Source organism: Mustela nivalis (genome assembly GCF_964662115.1).
Source record: "Mustela nivalis genome assembly, chromosome: 1".
Lineage (NCBI taxonomy): Eukaryota > Metazoa > Chordata > Mammalia > Carnivora > Mustelidae > Mustela > Mustela nivalis.
The window spans coordinates 24,668,092-24,686,017 of record NC_139020.1 but is presented as its reverse complement, the minus strand read 5'-3'; the positions used below and the strand labels follow the sequence as shown (position 1 = coordinate 24,686,017).

General features: G+C 34.2%; 1 protein-coding gene across 1 annotated transcript in view; it reads right to left on the bottom strand.

Moving 5' to 3' along the window:
- The window catches only part of TMPRSS15 (transmembrane serine protease 15), a gene marked incomplete at both ends in the record, with an annotated part of 122,046 nt that extends 107,018 nt beyond the window's left edge, over positions 1-15,028 (bottom strand). The window contains 5 exons of the mRNA XM_082746920.1: positions 682-726; positions 3,399-3,550; positions 11,614-11,681; positions 11,957-12,087; positions 14,884-15,028. Of these exons, the coding sequence (XP_082603046.1) occupies positions 682-726; positions 3,399-3,550; positions 11,614-11,681; positions 11,957-12,087; positions 14,884-15,028 (541 nt within the window). The remainder of the gene's footprint in view (positions 1-681; positions 727-3,398; positions 3,551-11,613; positions 11,682-11,956; positions 12,088-14,883) is intronic.
- Positions 15,029-17,926: the final 2,898 nt, after the last annotated feature.

Here is a 17,926-nt window from a genome sequence, read left to right as displayed (position 1 = left end):
ATAGCTCCTGACTTTAAATTATTTTTCTGCAACATAATAATTTTACACTTGGAGATAGATTAGGATAATTTGAAAATTTTTGATAATTTCCCAAAGCAAACTCTTTTGATAGTGGTGTGATCTTGGTGAGACAAAGTGAAGTTCTAAGTTTCATGCACAATAATAACCATTGTAGTTAGAAAGATGGAATAACGGAATGCTGGAACAGAACAAAGTTAACATTAAGCTTTGGATTGTCTTTTCTCAAGAACACAGTACGTTCTGAAGTCATCATTTGATTATCTTTTAAATGTTTTTTCTTTCTTTATTCCTAGTGACCTTAGAAATATTATGGATTCATCTCCAAAGCTTCAGGATTTGAGCCACATTTTAGGATGCTACACACTCATACATACACACATACATAGGCTTACACACACCATACATGCATACAGATGTATATAGAATTTAAAATATGAAAGGAACATTGAGATTGGAAATGTATGTCTTTGGCATGTGTAACTAGGCATGATAAAATCTGCAAGATTATGAATTACATTGTTCTTAACCAAATGTAAACTTCTTATATTTTAATATGAAGAATAAATGTCTCCGCTAGGGCTATTGAAAATAGCCTTTTATAATGTCATGCAGTTTGATTATCACCAAGTTATATTTTTTTAAAATGCCGTAAGTACTGACCTGAAGTTGTTGCAGGACTTACTGTAGAGAAATTCCCCAAAGAGGCTGGAATAAAGTAAAGTTGATTTCAAGTTCGGTATTATAATATAAAAATATTATGAAACAGTGAGTGCAGTTTTAATATAATTAAAGGGCATCTGTTCTTCTAGAGTTCCCATTTTATCCTAACTCATGCTGGATGTTTCTATCATTATTTGATTGTAATACATTTGATGATTTCCAGAATCTCTATGTTCTCTCAATAAAATTTACCTATGCAAAATATTTGCTTTCTTTTGCTCATTTAAGAAAGATACCTATTCATTGTAGTTATATAGGATATTTTATGTTTAAGACATGTACTATAACATTGCACACCACATCATTTTAAACTTAGAATCAATGGTTTTGCCCTAAAATATATGGAAGATATCAAAATAATATTGCACATAATAATAGCTACTGAGAACCGAGTCTTATTTAATCATGAAGTCGGCTTTTCACATAAAAGGTAAAAAATAGCTGTTTTCCTTTAAAATGTTTAATAGTTTTAAAGATATAATGACAACTATGAAAGATATAAAGGAAATCAAGTCATACCTTATGAAAAACCTCATCTTGTCAGTTTGTTTTTATTCAAAGCTGTATTTATGATAAGTACGCCAAGAGTTATAGCCTCTTCTAGTAACTAGGTTGTTTGTTTCAGTATTTCTTAATTTCTTAATTGTCTTGTTCCTACAAGATCTATAGATGCTTCATAAATAATATATAGATTATTGATGAAAAAGATAACAAAATAACATTTATAAGATATTTTCATAAAGATTTTCATATTTTACTTTCTTACTCTGATTTGGCTGTCAGCTATACAAAAGTCCATGGTATTCATGAACATGTTATCCAATTTTAAATGTAATAAATTTAAAAAGCTGCTTGTAACACTAAATATTAAATTTATATATCTAAAATTAAGCTTGGTATTATGTTTATGAATATGTCCTAACATAGTTCAACAAATTAAATGTAACTTCAAAGTGTGGAGCATATTCTTGAGTTGATGTTGTGATATGGTTTACTGCACCCATGGTATTTATTCTAGGTTAACTCGAGGATATGCTTTTATTGAGTAAATATATATTTTTTAAGGCCACCCCCAAAGAACCCAATTGTAGGGAGTCATGAAAATAAGTTTCAGCATATCTGTTAATTCATTTGCCATTAAAGACCTCTAGAAACTGATGCATATTCAACTAAAGAAAGAATGAAACCAAGTTTCTGAAAGAAAATGACTATTGAGAAAGTATGGATCCAGGCCGTTCAGAGATAAAACAAGCAAATGAGTGTAGTGGATAAGAGCACAGACATTGGGGTTAGACCGCCTGGGTCAGAATCTTCCATCAAACTCTAAATAACTGTATGATGTAAGGCTATTTATCAACGTTATCTGTGCTTTGGTCTTCTCATCTCTAAAATGGGGGGAAGGGTGACAGTAAAGACACCATGTAATACAATTAGCATAAAAGTTAAACATGTCAAGAAGTAAAGCACCTATTCTAACCTAGAGTAGTAGCTTTTAGCTCATGTGAATCAAAGATTCCAGTCTTTACTCCAGCAGTTGTGCCAGAGGGAACCAAGTCATCACTAGAGGAGGCTCTGAAGAGCATTGGTTGCCTTCTCATTACACAGGTGCAACAGGATGCAACAAGAGGCTCAACGAAAAAGAAAACTGTGCTTGATGAACTGATACTGTAAGGAAAAGCAACCAGAGGTCTGCAGCTTCAGATCTACTATCACAAAATCAAAAACAAATAAAAAAAGTCAGCATGGCTTTTATACATTTTCTTTAAAGACAAACATATACTGACTGATCTCATTCTGTAGTAAAATAAATAAATAAATAAATGATAGTAATAAAATAAAATATTTAAAGATAAAACTGCTTAAAAATTGGTCTTTATTCCATTTGATGTGGGTATTTATATATTGATTCATTTTCTAAAGCCCAACAATTTCTAAATTCCAAAACATACTGGACTCCAAGGTTTACAGATAAGGAATGATGGGCCTGGCAAATCAGTAGTATTGTTCTCAACCAAAATGAAGACATAATGTAAATGTTGAACTGAATTGAATGAATGGAGGACAACTAGAATGGAAAATTTAGAACAACCTAAGCATTGATAGACGTTATTGTTCTGCTATTATTTTTGATGACTCTCTTTCCCTTTGATTGATTCTTATTTTAAAATTACTTATTTTAAAAATTAAGTTTTATTTTTTATTAATAAGTATCCAGGATGAATCAAACTCGTTGACCTCTCTATTTTTCCTTATCCTTCTTTTAAGTTCCTAATTAGAGAGGGACTTGACATTTGACTTTGTAATTTAATAATGCCCATGACTCTATCAGAAAGTAATGAGTAGTCACTTATTGTTGGATGGTTCCTGCAAAGTCAGGGTGTGCTTGACAAACACCAAGAATGTGATGAGACCCACAAACATGTATGTATGCCAATATTTGCACGATCTTTTTTGATATTTTACAAACTTTTCCTGACTGATACTTTCCTTCAAATACGGTTTCTCCGTATTTCACATTTCTCATGTAAATGTGCTACCTCAGGAAATAAGACATGTTCCTAAAGTCAAGGACGATCCCACTGCTTCCCTAGTATATAGCTAGAATTTTAATTTCATAGCTTAATGATTCAAAGAAATCAAATAATGTTCACAGATACCTGTGATATCTATGCTGTTCAAATCAATATGGAAAGTGACCAGTTGGCTGGATTTATTTGCTTCAATGCCTTGAATCAGTTCTTCTTTTACATTTTCATCTGACACCCACTGGGCAAAGAAAAGGTCAAATATAACTATAACGCTGCCATTTCTGCAAAGCAAAAGATGATATAAGAGGGAAAAGTCAGCCTTCATCAAATGATTTGTGCTTAATTCGTGTAAGGTGTCTTTGAAAATCTCTATAGTTCTCACCTTATTACACCCGTGTAGTAAAACTTGGTAGGTTATGTCAAATATTATCTTTATTTTATAGGTGGAAGAAAAAGAAATTGAAAGACTAAATGTTTCTCTAAGAACACAGACATATCCAGAATTGGGATCTTGAGTTTTCTGCATTAGAACCCTAATCCTCAGGCCATGTATTTCCCAGGGTTATCTGTGCCAAGTAAAACACAATCACATGGTATCATGATGTTTACTCTTAATTTACTGTTTTAAGGAAAGAAAAGTGCATATCTGTATTTTTTCACAGGTGACTTTTAAGTAAGGAGAAGTCTAAGAGAGTTTTACTGATTTTAGAGAAGTTTCCTATATATAAATTTATATATATATAAAGGTCTGATAGCAAGCTTAGAGCAACAAATCTATATCTATCCTTTCTTCTTTGTTCTTAATATAAAATATCAAAATATTTCAAGGGATAGAAAGAAAGAAGACACATACACTTGGGATTTGGGGTCTATTCAGTCAGTCTCATGGTCAAAAGCTGGGATTATTTTGCCTACATTATTTCTGACCAGAACATTAGAATTCAGTTATATGGCCTAAATCATATTCCTTTTTATTTGCTCCCTGTTTTGTGACATACATTTAAAAAGTTTTCTTCATTGGGGATTTGTTAACAGTTTAAAGAAACATAAAAATGAACAAATTTTTGGCCCAAAAGGGCGACTTGAAAGACTTTTGCTCTCCTGGCCACACAAGTGCTTGGCTCACAGTCTTCTTTTAGGGTAAAACACTTAGGAAACAAACTAATCCTGATCTTCATTGTACGCCCTTCAGAAAGCTGGGGGCTACTCAAAGCACACTCGGATCCTAAAGGGGAAGACTAGGGACAGTGAAATTGTGGATTGTATGTTTGCTGATTCTGAAATTTGGGCAGTTACACTCATATCCTTGTGGTGTCTGTAAGTTAATGAGGTTCTTCAAGGAATTCATCAATTCTAAAAACCCTCTTTATCTATTTTTCCATACCACTACCTTGGTAGAGTGTAGAATATATGTGTATATATATATATACACATATATATTTTTTTCTACCAGAACTATATATAGGACCAGAACATTCCTTGAAGATCATAGTAGATTGGCATTGCCTCTAGGTGTGATAGTCCTCCTTTAAGTCTATGCTACTATCCAGGTTCATAGTTTAGCAGAAATGATTCCTTTCTACACAGCTGGTTTTTCATTTCTGAAATCAACTGGCTTACTCTGATATAATAATTTCACATTTCACCTTTATTAAATAGATTAGGGTAAAAAGAATGTTTAACTTTGCTTAAATCATAGTAACCAAATCTTATAAATGAGAAGGTTCCTTAGTAATGGTTTAATTCAGGGTTCCCCAAACTTACCCATACATACATAGAACCACTTGCTTTGTATGTATCATTACTTTGATAATGATACACGTTGTCACACACTATTTTTTAATCTACTTTTCCACTTTCACTAATTTTTCCATGCTGGCTGATCCCTAATTTTATTTGAGAATAACCGTCTATTTTCTCAGGAAAGGTGATTTCTCCAACAATTCCTTATGTCAATGACAGTTTTATTCATGGGTATATGACTGAGACTTGAATGGAATCTGAGGCGACAATGATGAGAAACTTCAGGAAAGTTTGTCCATATCTAACTGGGGAAGGCTCATAGTAGACTACTCTTCTTTACTGAACATTATCATATTTACATATGATTGCCGGAACTGCCATTTCCACCTTGGGACCATGAGACAAGCTATGATTGACAAGCTAAATATGGCATAGTGAAAGAAGGAATTAAATTCTTGATTATATGATTGTCATTGTTCCATTGAATTAACCTCTGCTGAAACCTTCAGTTTTCTTGTGATGTCAGATGATAAGCATTTGCTGGCTGTGGCATTTTTAGTCATGTGTTCTGCTAATTGCAGTTTTAAAAATCCAAAGTGTCATACAACTTTCAGGCTTTATTCCATATTTATTTAAAGAGAAGCTCCAGGAAAGGAAGATTACCCTATTTTTTGTACCTGATATTGGCCAACAATGTTATTTTAGCAATAAGGAGATTGAGACTCAGACTAATGTAGGTAACTTTGCCCAGAGTTATACGCTTATTACTGTAAGTGATAGGAATGAAATACAGAGCCTCCATTTCCCCAGGTGCATTTCTACATAGTTCCTATTCCATACCACCAACACTGCCACTATCAACACCATGGGAACTATCTGTCAAGAGGAAAGACAATGCAACACATTTGCTTAGATGCACGTCCAGGTTTTTACCTTGCAATGGTACCAGATTTTTATATCCAAAATAGATAGGGAAAACAGCTAGTTGTGTTTTGGGGGGAAGAAAGGATAGGTATTTTTTCCTTTCATAATTCTGAGAGATAAAATCTTCTCTTTTCTTTTCCTCTCTTTCTCCCTCTGCCTCTCTCCGTTCTCCTCTGTGGCATTCTCCCCCCGCTCCTAGTTCCCTCTCACCTTTCCCCTTTTCTCTTCCTCCCTCTTCCTTTAACTATGTCTCCTTAACCACCCTTTGCCCCCAGATAGTTAAATCTACTATGGACCAAGATTAAATACCTTTCTCTATCTTCATAACTACATTTTAATTTTACCCTTGGTTACACAGCAGATAGTTTAAATTCTAATAAAATCTCAGTTCTTTCTCTTTCTCTCTCTCTCTCTTTTTTTTAAGATGTACTTATTTATATGAGAGAGAGTATGAGTGTGCAAGCAGGGATAGGCACAGTGGGAGAGAGAGAGAGAAATCCTTAAGAGATTCCCCACTGTGTGCTCAGCCCTACAGAGGCTCCATCCCAGATTTTGGGATCATGACCTGAGCTGAAATCGAGTTGGCCGCTTAACTGACTGAGGCACCCAGGTGCCCCTCCGTTATTTCTTTATGTAATTTCTTCATATTTAATTTGACTGAACACTTGCCTTTATTTTGTTAGAGTTAGGGAGTAAAGAGGTAAGGCATCTTTGATAGAGAAAGTATAAGTCTGGAACTTTCCTTCCCTGATTTGAAAGTACTGGACTAGTTCATTCTCAGGCACAAAACATTTTGTATAAAAGATGTATCTTCTTGGTTGCAAATTATACATTGCAGTCAATTATTTACACTTTGGAAGGACAAGAGTTTCAGATTCTATATCCATATACAGTTTTATTTGTTTATTTATTTTTACAAATAACTTTCTTTTGTTTTTATTTTAATTTCAGTTAGTTAATGTATATCACATAGTGTTTTATTTTTTTGAATTTCTTTTCTCATTCACCGTAAAGGCTGAGATAAGAGGCATATATGTAGAAATCAGGAAAATCATAATAAATATTTGTGTTTTACCTAATGAGAACTCGACAGCTGTTATTTGATTAGTTGGATACTGATCCTGATCACTGCTGTGAGATTGATTTTATTTATTAAAGTAAATGAGAATTCTTCCTTTAGGGAAATAACCACCACCACCTAAGAATGTCTATTTTCATTTCAAAGTACTTATTTCAGTGGAATATCTGTTTTCTTTTTTCTTAAAGCAGATAAATTCTATCATTGCGCAGAAAGCCTGTGTGCAATAAATCAAAAATGTTTCTTATCTCTTATTTTCTTAATGATATTGATAACCTCTAGGGTTGCTGAGTAAACAAAAGTCTTGTTTCCTAACTTTGTGACTCATCTGTGCTCAAAGGGCAAAATAAGTCACATATTGCCACAAAGGGTAAACAGCATTTTATTAAAAGAATCAACTGCTAAATTGCCCAAACATTTGGGCTAAATGCCCAAAACACTTTCCACAAAGCATATTGTTCCCAGAGGAGAGAGCAAACTCGCAGAGTGGCCACACACACACACACACACACAAATGCACACAATTTAACATACAATCTGGGGATTGACATCAAGTTAATGCTTTTATTTTCATTTTTTTATTTTAATTTTTAACTTTTTAGTGTTTTTTCATTATGTTATGTTAGACACCATACAGCAATGTTTTTAAAAGGAAGAAAGGATACCTTGATGACTCAGTTTAGTTTTCTGACTGCTCTAATTTGACCATATACCCATAAATATAGGATGAGTTGAATTGAAATCAGTAACCAAAAGGAAAATAGGTATTTTAAAGGATTTTTGATATATTTTTCATAGTTTACGTGGTAGTTAGTTGAGAGCTTACTTATTTCTGTTGCCTGATTTTATCAATTGGAGTTTAAAATAATTTGTAAAGGGGTGCCAGGGTGGCTCAGTGAATTAAAGCTTCTGCCTTCACCTCAGGTCAGGATCCCTGGGTCCTGGGATCAAGCCCCTGTATCTGACTCTCTGCTCAGCAGGCCGCCTGCTTTCCCCTCTCTCTCTGCCTGCCTCTCTGCCTACTTGTGATCTCTGTCTGTCAAATAAATAAATAAAATATTAAAAAAATAATTTGTAAAGCTAATTAGGAGTCTGCCACTTTATTCTGAGTATGTCATTTTATAAATGATTATTTAAATAAACCTGATTGTTTGCTTCTTGCTTTCTTTCTTGCTTCTGAATTTTTTTTCCTATCCTTCTCTTCTCAGTCTCCCAGAGAGCTGAGACTTATAATTTATCTTACAGACATTTTCATGCAATTCCTTTGCATGCAATGCAAAAGAGTTCAAAAACTGACTTCTGATTTAAAAATAGTTTAGCTACATCCGGGTATGAGTATCTCTTCAATGATAAAGGGAATTATTTGTAAATCATTATAAAATATATATCAAGGTTTAGCTACTACATTGCTTTTCTAGGTAGCTATAAAGGAGGATAAAGAAATAATTCCTCAGCCCGAATAATTTATAGTTCCCAATATAGTGACTTTTACCATCTAGAGAAATAAAAGAGTACTTATTAAACATCAGAGAAAATGCTGGGGTTTTGATAACCCACCAAGACTGTGTATAAAATTCTATATTCAGCAATTTTTCCCAATCTAGTGAAAATAAAGTTATCCAGCTTGTTGTAAGCATGTGGATAGGAAGAATTCCATTAGCAAAACTATCCTAATAAATTCTGCAATAGACTCCAGGCTTTGTATGGATGTCACTGGGCTGAGCCTGATATAAGGAGAGGCAAATACCTGGGATACCTCTTATTCAGAAATGCAAAAGCCTTTGAGAAATCTGAATTAATGATTTAATGCTGAGCTCCACACTCGATCCTTACAAAACTGGAAAAGGGAAATTGGATCCACACACCCCCAAATAGACAAATTGCTTAACGCGGCAAAAAAAAAAAAAAAAAAAAAAAGTCTTGTATGCGCCTTTTTATCCTCACGGAGTATCGAATAAATATGTTAAAAATACCCCTTTGAATGAGGAAGATGTGGTCCATATACACTATAGAGTATTATGCCTCCATCAGAAAGGATGAATACCCAACTTTTGTAGCAACATGGACAGGACTGGAAGAGATTATGCTGAGTGAAATAAGTCAAGCAGAGAGAATCAATTATCATATGGTTCCAATTATTTTTGGAGCATGACAAATAGCATGGAGTACCAGGGGAGATGGAGAGGAGAAGGGAGTTGAGGGAAATTGGAAGGGGAGGTGAACCATGAGAGACTATGGACTCTGAAAAGCAATCTGAGGGTTTTGAAGAGGTGGGGGGGTGGGAGGTTGGGGGAACCACGTGATGAGTATTAGAGAGGGCACGGATTGCATGGAGCACTGGGTGTGGTGCAAAAACAATGAATACTGTTACAATGAAAAGAAATTTAAAAAAAATAATAAAATCTTAAAACACCAAAAAAATACCCTTTTGAGAAAGACAAAAAAACAACAACAAAATAAACAAAAACAAGCAAGTATACGAACAAAAATCTTTCCTAAGAGTCCACATGTATCCTTCCAGTCCTGATACTGAGCCTATGAAAGAGATTTTCAGAGATAATAAGCCCTGGAAAACAAGAGTAGAAGCCTCTGTACAATAGGTAGGAATGAAGGCAGTCAGTGGGTGTAGGACTGTCTGGCCTTGGGAACCAAGATGTTATGAATATTCAATGAGATTAAAGAATGATGAGTTGTAGGTAGATAAATAGATAAGAAAGAAGAAAAGAAAGGAAAGAAAGAAAGAGAGGAGAGAGAGAGAGAGAGAGATTTATTATCATTTTGTTCTTGGTGTTTTCATTGTGACGCCACCAATAGAATTAGTTTTGTGACAAGAAATGGTAAGGCCCTGAGTTTTCTTCTGCTCATGAAATAATCCTCATTTGACTTGTTACTGTTTTTCTAAGCATGATCTCTGACTTTGACTTGAACTTCCTTCCTCTATATGGCCACTAAGAAGGAAGGATTCTTTCATTAATGTCTCTACTCTTGTCAAGAATGGGTATCCACTATCTTTGTCGCCAGGTGGTCTGACTCAGTCATCTGTGATCTGAGGTAGATTAGTCTTTCTGCGTAGTTAGATTCCTTGCATTTATCCAATGACCTAGAGTTCCTTATGGCTTCCATTTGAGAAAAGGTTAAACATCAGGCTCCTGGACTTTACACTGCACACCCTCCTAATGTCTCAACATCTTGGTTGGCACTCATGAACAGCTAGAAATATAATTAATATGCTTTTCCCTTTCTATGCATTGCATACATGTTTACAACCCATCCTTAGAAGCCATGAAACACCAGTCCAGGTCACCTCCTGCAGGGATTCTTACCTGACACTCTAGCCCCAGTAAGGTTTGTCCCTAATCTGCTCACTCAGTGATTGTACCAACATGTAAAGTAACAATTGTCATACCATAATATAATTGCCAATTTGTCTCTCTTGTTAGACTATGAGCTCCCTCAGAATAAAGAATATGTCTTTGATATCTGTATTTCCAGAACCTAGTTAATGTCTATCTCCGTGTATGTGCACTTTTTATAAAGTTCTAGAAAATAAATAAACCTTTCCCTTGATACCTGTTGTTGACATATTGATTACTATGTTAGGTGCTACATGTTTTCTTTAACTTGTCCTACAGATATAAAAATAAGTATACTCTTACAAGGGCATTAACTTTCGTTAGAATAGAATTTTAATTAAAAAAAAAAATCTAAACTAGCTCCCTGGAAGCATAGGAGTGTTATGAATTCAAGAGTCCCTTAGGTTGGAAAGGTGGGTGGTGGAAGGCTTTGTGAAAGATGCAAGACACAGTCTGAGAGGCAGGAGACAAGACTACCTATGGAGAGGAGAAGGATGCTATTTCTAGTACAGGAAGAAGAACTGATGCAGCATACAAAGGTGGAAATTCATTTATTCTGTAAAAAATTAAGAACTACAAAGAGGATCAGTGGGTGAGAGCCAAAGAAATAGACATGGTTGGAAATAAGAAATGATTTTCTAGCAACTGAAGTTAGAAACGAATAAAAAAAAAATCAGTAACAGTGATGCTCACAGCAATGTTGAAAATGGAATGCTAAGTCTTATCAGATATCCTTGTATGAGGGAATCCATTCTAAATTGTCTGAATCTCTTTCTTTTGTTGGATGATAATGAATTTCCAAACAAGGCTGTGGGCATTCCAGCCTGAAGCAGGGAAGCAAGGGCTAGATGACATCATTTAAAATTTACTTCTCTCTCCTATGACTTACAGTGTAAATGGAATGTAATGAGTGAATGTCTTCCACATGTTCAGAGCAAATCAAACTCTATCGTCACTTGCATACCTCCAACCCCAGCCCCCTCCATGGGTCTCTGCAAGATTTTACTCAGGAGAGAGAAACATGTTAACATAAGATAAATTACCCAGAGTAATTATTTGCACTAATATGAAAGTTTATGCTGTGCCAGTTTTCTCACAAAATCCTCAGGAAAATGTTGAAAATTTTAAATGTTCCCTTTTCTTCTAACCCTAGAACTCTCTAGCAAATGTTAGTAAATATCAGCAAAAAGTCCCTATTTTATGATTGTGTTCTTTTATCAATAGAAAATTTTTGAGCTATACTTACTCAAATTGTAAAATTCTTGAGTTTTTATATTCATTTTTCAGATTACTTGATTGAAAGATCTCATCCATCTAAAAAAATAAGTTTTAAAAAGCATATTATATTTAAGACAAACTTTTGTTAAACACTTCAAATCAACTGATCTTTCTGTTCTGATTAAAATTGGATTACAGACATTTTTCCTTCTTTGTGGGAATGGGACTCAAACATTTAAGCTTCCTGGGCATATTACATTTATCTGCTAATTTTCTCAAAGTAAGAAAATGGATCTACATATCTTCTGGCAAGTAGTTAGTGAAACTATGTTTTGAAATTTTAAATCAGCTGGAAAAAGACAGCCTCCTACCATTTGCTGAAGGTCAAAAGCAAGAATTTTGAAATCCGCTGAGAGTTTGTCTTGTAAATTAGGATTGTATGTTGCTCCAGATGTTATTTTCAATGTTCCTCTGGTTTTGTGACTTTCTCCAAACACTGCATCTACATGAATTAATAAGAAATAAAACACTAGAAATGTGAGTTATGAATAAGAGAGAATATGCACATTCCATCTAATACTCAGAAGTAGTGTTCTTGCTTTGTGTATTGATGTCGTAGTTCCTGTTTTTTTCTTTACAGACTTCATGTTCCATTATTAGGTGCGTGCGTGTGTGTGTGTGTGTGTGTGTTTATGTGGTTGTTTTACAGAATTAAAAATAATCTTCTTTATCCTACTAATTTGTTTTTCTTTCTTTGAAATCTACCATGCAGTCCAAGCTTCCCAGTGTGTGTGTGTGTGTGTGTGTGTGTGTGTGTGTGTATGTGTGTGTGTGTAACAACTGAGATTCCTGTTGGAAGATATGGGATAAACATTCACCAATTTTGGGAACTGATTCAGGCATTCATGGTGAGAAATGGACCATTAAAAGTTTTAAAAGTTCTGTAGTTGCTTTCAGATACTTCTTGAACACCTAGCATCCAGGGACACTGTTGGTTTTCTACAATGGATTGCTGTGAAGGTTTAAGTGTGTGTGTTACTTTGAAACATAGACTTGAAATTACTTCTTTTATTCTAATAATGATAAAGTTGGGATGTACAACATTTTGCCATTAGATAGTGATTGTTGTTATTGGAGAAGTTACTGAGAATGTCGCAGAAAGTCTATTAACTCAATATAAGAAAATGTAAAGGAAAAGGTAACAAATTGAATATAAATGTGGGTGATGAGTTGTGCCATCAAGTCTCACGTAATCCCTTTAGCAGAATATCTTTTTTGATATATATTTAAATTTAAAATGAGACTCTTCAACTGAGTCACAATGATGAAACCCTTTGCAAATGTATTAATAGTGATACATAATTCTCACATTGTAATATGAGAAGATGTTATTTTTTCTTTCCCCAGGTGGGGAAATTGGAACTAAGATTCCCTATGAAAATTTCCCAAGGTGATAAAGTTAGTAAGTGACAGGTTTGGAATTTGGATGTAGGATTGACACAATTTAGAACCCAGGATCTGTCATATATTGATGTCAAACTTCCCAGTCCAGAAGGAACATTAGAAATAATATTTTAAGCAATAAACTGGCATTCAGTCTAAACAGTTATCATTGCATAATCGATTAACTATTATCATTTAGGTCATTTTATTTGTTTTTAAATACTCAAAATTACATTTAGATTTGCATGTTTAAATTTGAAAGACAAGGAAAGATTGAAGAACTGTCCTGCATTGGAGGAGGCTGAGGGAATAGGATAACTAAATCCTGCATAGGAATCTGCTTTGGATCCTGAACAGGTAAAGAGCATTAGTAGGAAAACTGATAAAACATGATTAAAATGTGTGGTTCTGTTAATAATACTGTACCAATGTTAGTTTCTTGGTTGTGCCAACTGTACTATGGATATATAAGATACTGACATTAGGGGAAGCTGGGAAAAGGTTATGTAAGAACTCTACAATTTTCGCAACCTTTTTGTAAGTCTAAAATGATTATCAGTAAAAAGTAACACAGTGTATGGAAGGTAGCATGTCTTATGTCTTCTGGAGCTCTATTACAGATTTAACTCAACTCTTTTTGTATTTAGTTGTTCATTATTAAATCATGTTAACATTTATAAATATTTATTTTAATTTTACTTATAAAATAGCTTTTATACCTTCATTGAACATCAAAGATTCCAATGGACTTTAAAATGATTACATAGCCTTCTGGTTATTTACAGCATTTAAGTAAAGCACCTGCTGTTCTAAAAGACTAAGTGAACCTCTGCACAAAATACCCCAAATCTTCTTTCTCCTAAAATACATCCCTTGTAGATAGCTATAGTATTTAAATGAGATTGTATTGGAATTATTTTATAAAACTAAGTACTGATGCACATTTAAGAATTTACTTAAATTAGCCTCTGATTCTTCACCTCTAAAACAAGGGTAACTATGGGGCACCTGAGTGGTACAGTTGGTTAGGCGTACAACTCTTGGTTTTGGCTCATGTCATGATTTCATGGTCATGAGATTAGCCCCAAGTAGGGCTCAGGGCTCATCAGGAAGTGAGTCTGTTTGGGATTCTCTCTCTCCCTCTTCCTTTGCCCTTTCCACTTGTGCTCTCTTTATCCTTCTTTCTTTCTCTCTGAAATAAATAAATAAATCTTTAAAAACAAACAAGTAAATAAATAAAATGAAGGTAACTATAACAACTAACTCACAAGTTTGTTGTAAGAAAAGAATACATTTGAAGATCATTGAAAATCTAACTCTAAATAAGAGTTACTTTTCCCTATTTCTATTCATTACAAATTGCTATTCAGGCATTGTGAGATCTTTCTAAGTCTACAATTACATCCAAGCTCCCTTATATTGTTGCAATTCAAATCGTTGGACTAGTAAGAACATTAAAATATTGTTCTCTAGAAATAAGCAATGTATTTTCTTTAACCTTGCCTATTTATTGACTTGACCAGTCAACAATATTTTATTATGTTTATGATTTAAATTGTATCAGAAGGAATCCAGGGGCTGTGAAAGCTACTTAGTTATTTGTTCAAGTCAAAAACTTAACCCTTTTCATTTTACAAGCTTAGTCTCATGCTTGAATTCTGAATTAAATTTCAAATTATACATGAGCTAATTTTCCAATATTCTGTGAAGTGAACTACCGAAAGTATCTGAATGGAACATAGATATCCTGTCATGAAAGTATAGCAACGAATAAAACATATTGGCGGGAGAACTGAGATGAAAATGGGCACATTCATCTGGGAACTGCTTCATCAACCAAAGCCAAGGGACTTACCTCTTTCTGATTCCTTGATTGCCAGCCAAGACACAGCAAATAATCCAGCACAGACGACCACCAATAAGACAAAGAGAGCTGCAAACAGGACCTCATAGGTGCTGAGAGAAAGATACCTTGAAGGTTTATTTCTTTTTGACACCATTTTTGGTTTTTGAAAGTGTGCTAATCTAAGAACTGGAAAAGAATATAGAGCCTTCAGCCAACCAGAGCTTGAAACCTCTCAAGTTGTTTAGGATTTATAAAGCGACCACATGAGTCTACCTTAGTGTTACTAATCAACATAAATGAGTTGTGTACGTCTCTTCAGCAACATTATGTCTCTATACGTTAAATAGCTTAAAAAGGGTGGTTAATCTTTAAAAATATATTCATGAGTAAAGATATGTCCAGAGTTATAAATATTAATCACCTGAACCATTTGTTGAGGTGAATGAAATTGAATGCATGTTGTAAACAAAAATGACGCTATCATTTCAAGAACTGGTAAGAAAAATGTGAAATTAATGGCAAACAAATTAGTCATTAGGCAGATGTACTTGATATTTGAGGAGACTCTAACAGATCAACCTTCTACCCTCTGACTCAGGTCATTATTAAGGCATTTCTCCTGTTCTAGGTAGGTGTAGACATTCTAAAAATAACTTTTATGTACAGGTATGTATTAAGCCCAACATGTATATTAATAGATCTCGGTCTCCCTCTCCCCCATCCTCCTCCTCCTTCCCTTCCTCCATTCCTCTTCCTCTCTGTGTGCGTGTGTGTGGATATATGTTTATTTGTATGCACATATATTTATCTCCTCCTGAAATAATTACAGATTTTGTAATCTTCATTATATTGCCCTTGTGAAGTCATGCAATGTAAGGTAGTATTGATTTAACTTAAAGGAAAGTCTCCTTTAACAAGGTATCACATGTCTACTCTTTATGGCCTTGTATGGTGACCAGTGAATGGAAGTAGCTGCTGAGAGAGGGAAAAAAAAAATTGTTTCTATTTTAAGAAAGTATTCTGGGTGGGGAAGACATTACTCACTTGTCCTGAACTTTATCTTTATAAACACGCTAATTGTAATAAGAGAACAGGTTAGAGAACAGGTCAATGGTAAACCTACACTTTATGGGAAAATCAAGACTTTTTTCTAATAATTAAAGAACAGTTTATCATGGGATGGGAACTTCCTTGTTTTGAGTAAGCAATGACTCTAGAATTGAAAATTAATAGGTAAAACCAAACCTGTTCTGAAATAAACCAGTGTGCTTCTTGTCTTGGTAAGTGAAATTGGCCAGAGAAAGGAAGGCCTTGATCAGAGGGCTTTAATACACTGAAATTGTGGCGTATTATATAATAGGCTGCATAAGCATTAACCATTTCTACTTTTCTTTCTTCTTGAAAGAAGAGAATTGTATGTTGTACTCTGAAATCCTTGCTGATAAAAACTAGTATGTAAAAATTGAGTGCATTTCATGGGGTACATTTATATTTTTTATTTAACTGAATTAATACCATTTATATTGTTCCAGCCTTTAAAATCTGCATGGCGTGAGAGAAACTAGTGATGGTGTTGGGACAGATTTATTTTACTTCTATTCTAGGAGATGGTTCTAATAATAGGTCAGACCCTTCACTAAAGTTGGAGACTGAAGAGTGACCCGTGAATTTGGGGAGCCAAGAAATTGGAAGTAAAATTGCTGTTTTCTGCATTACAGTTAATGCAGATGAAATTGCTTTTCAGAAAATGAAGTAGAACTTTGTTGTATTTCTTTGGACTTTATTATAGAAGGGAAGGAGAAGGGAGCACAATGAGTTCACACACTCTACTCTAAGCACAGAGTAAAAATACATTAAGTATAAGATTGAAAACCAAAAATTATATACTTAGGTTCATAAATGAAATCAGCATTCATATTATACATTCTCCTCAAATTATATGCTTTCAGTAATCATACTTAAAATGAGTGAGCAAATAGCTTTCTTTAAAAGAGACAATAATTTCTGAAGGATAGACTAAAATAATACAAACAGGTCAATGTGAAAAACAACAAATCACATGTCTTAAAATTTTTTAAAAAATTAGTAAAATAAAATAGAACTTGCTCTACGGATAATAAAGCTCATCACGGAGTTATTTGAGAGAGAGTGAGTAGGTGGAGGCACAGAGGGACAAGCCAGATTCCCCACTGAGCAAGAAGCCTGACCTGGGGCTCAATCCCATACCCTGAGATCATGACCTGATGCTTAACTGGCTGAGCCACCCAGGTACCCCAATAACACCCTTTATTTTAAAACAAAGGTTATCAAAAACAAAGTAAGAATCAAGACACATACTAGAAGACGTTTTCTTTCTTTCTTTTTTTTTTTTTTTCCTTCTTTCTTTCAGCTGTGGTGGTTTTATTTTGGCTACAACAGAACAGAATTGATTTTGTATGGATTTCTTAAATTTATTTGGGGCATCTAAGGAAAGTCCATGAGAGGAGCTGGGAAGTAAAAAGGGGGAAAAATAAAGCCAATAAAGGCTTTTATGTATAACTAAGCCATTTACCCCCATGGGCTCAGGAACATAATATTGCTGGGGATTGTGTGAGACAGTGAGGAAAATTCTCCAAGTTATTCCAACTAAGGAGAAGTAACTTTTAAGCAGGAAGGGGGGAAGATAGTGCCGGAATGGTATACCAACCCAGGGGACTTCAACTGTGTTTATATTGTGCTAGTTCTCTTAAAATTTTGAAATAAATTAGTGAACCATTAATGACAGAGCTAGATGATTAGGACATATGAGTTAATGCTATTCTGCATTTTGCCATTTTACAGATATAGAAAAGGGAAGCATGTGATTGAAGTTCTTGTGATATTTTCTTCTTTACTAAATGCTCATTAAATTTTTGGAACTTTATGCATAGAATTTCCTACTTCAGAAATGTAGAAATTACAGAAAAGCTCTCCCCCCCCCCCATTCTTAATAGAAGTCTTTGAATATCTACAGGAGAGTAAAACATTTATTTTAAACATACGTTTAAAATATTTAACCATAAAAGCTAAGATG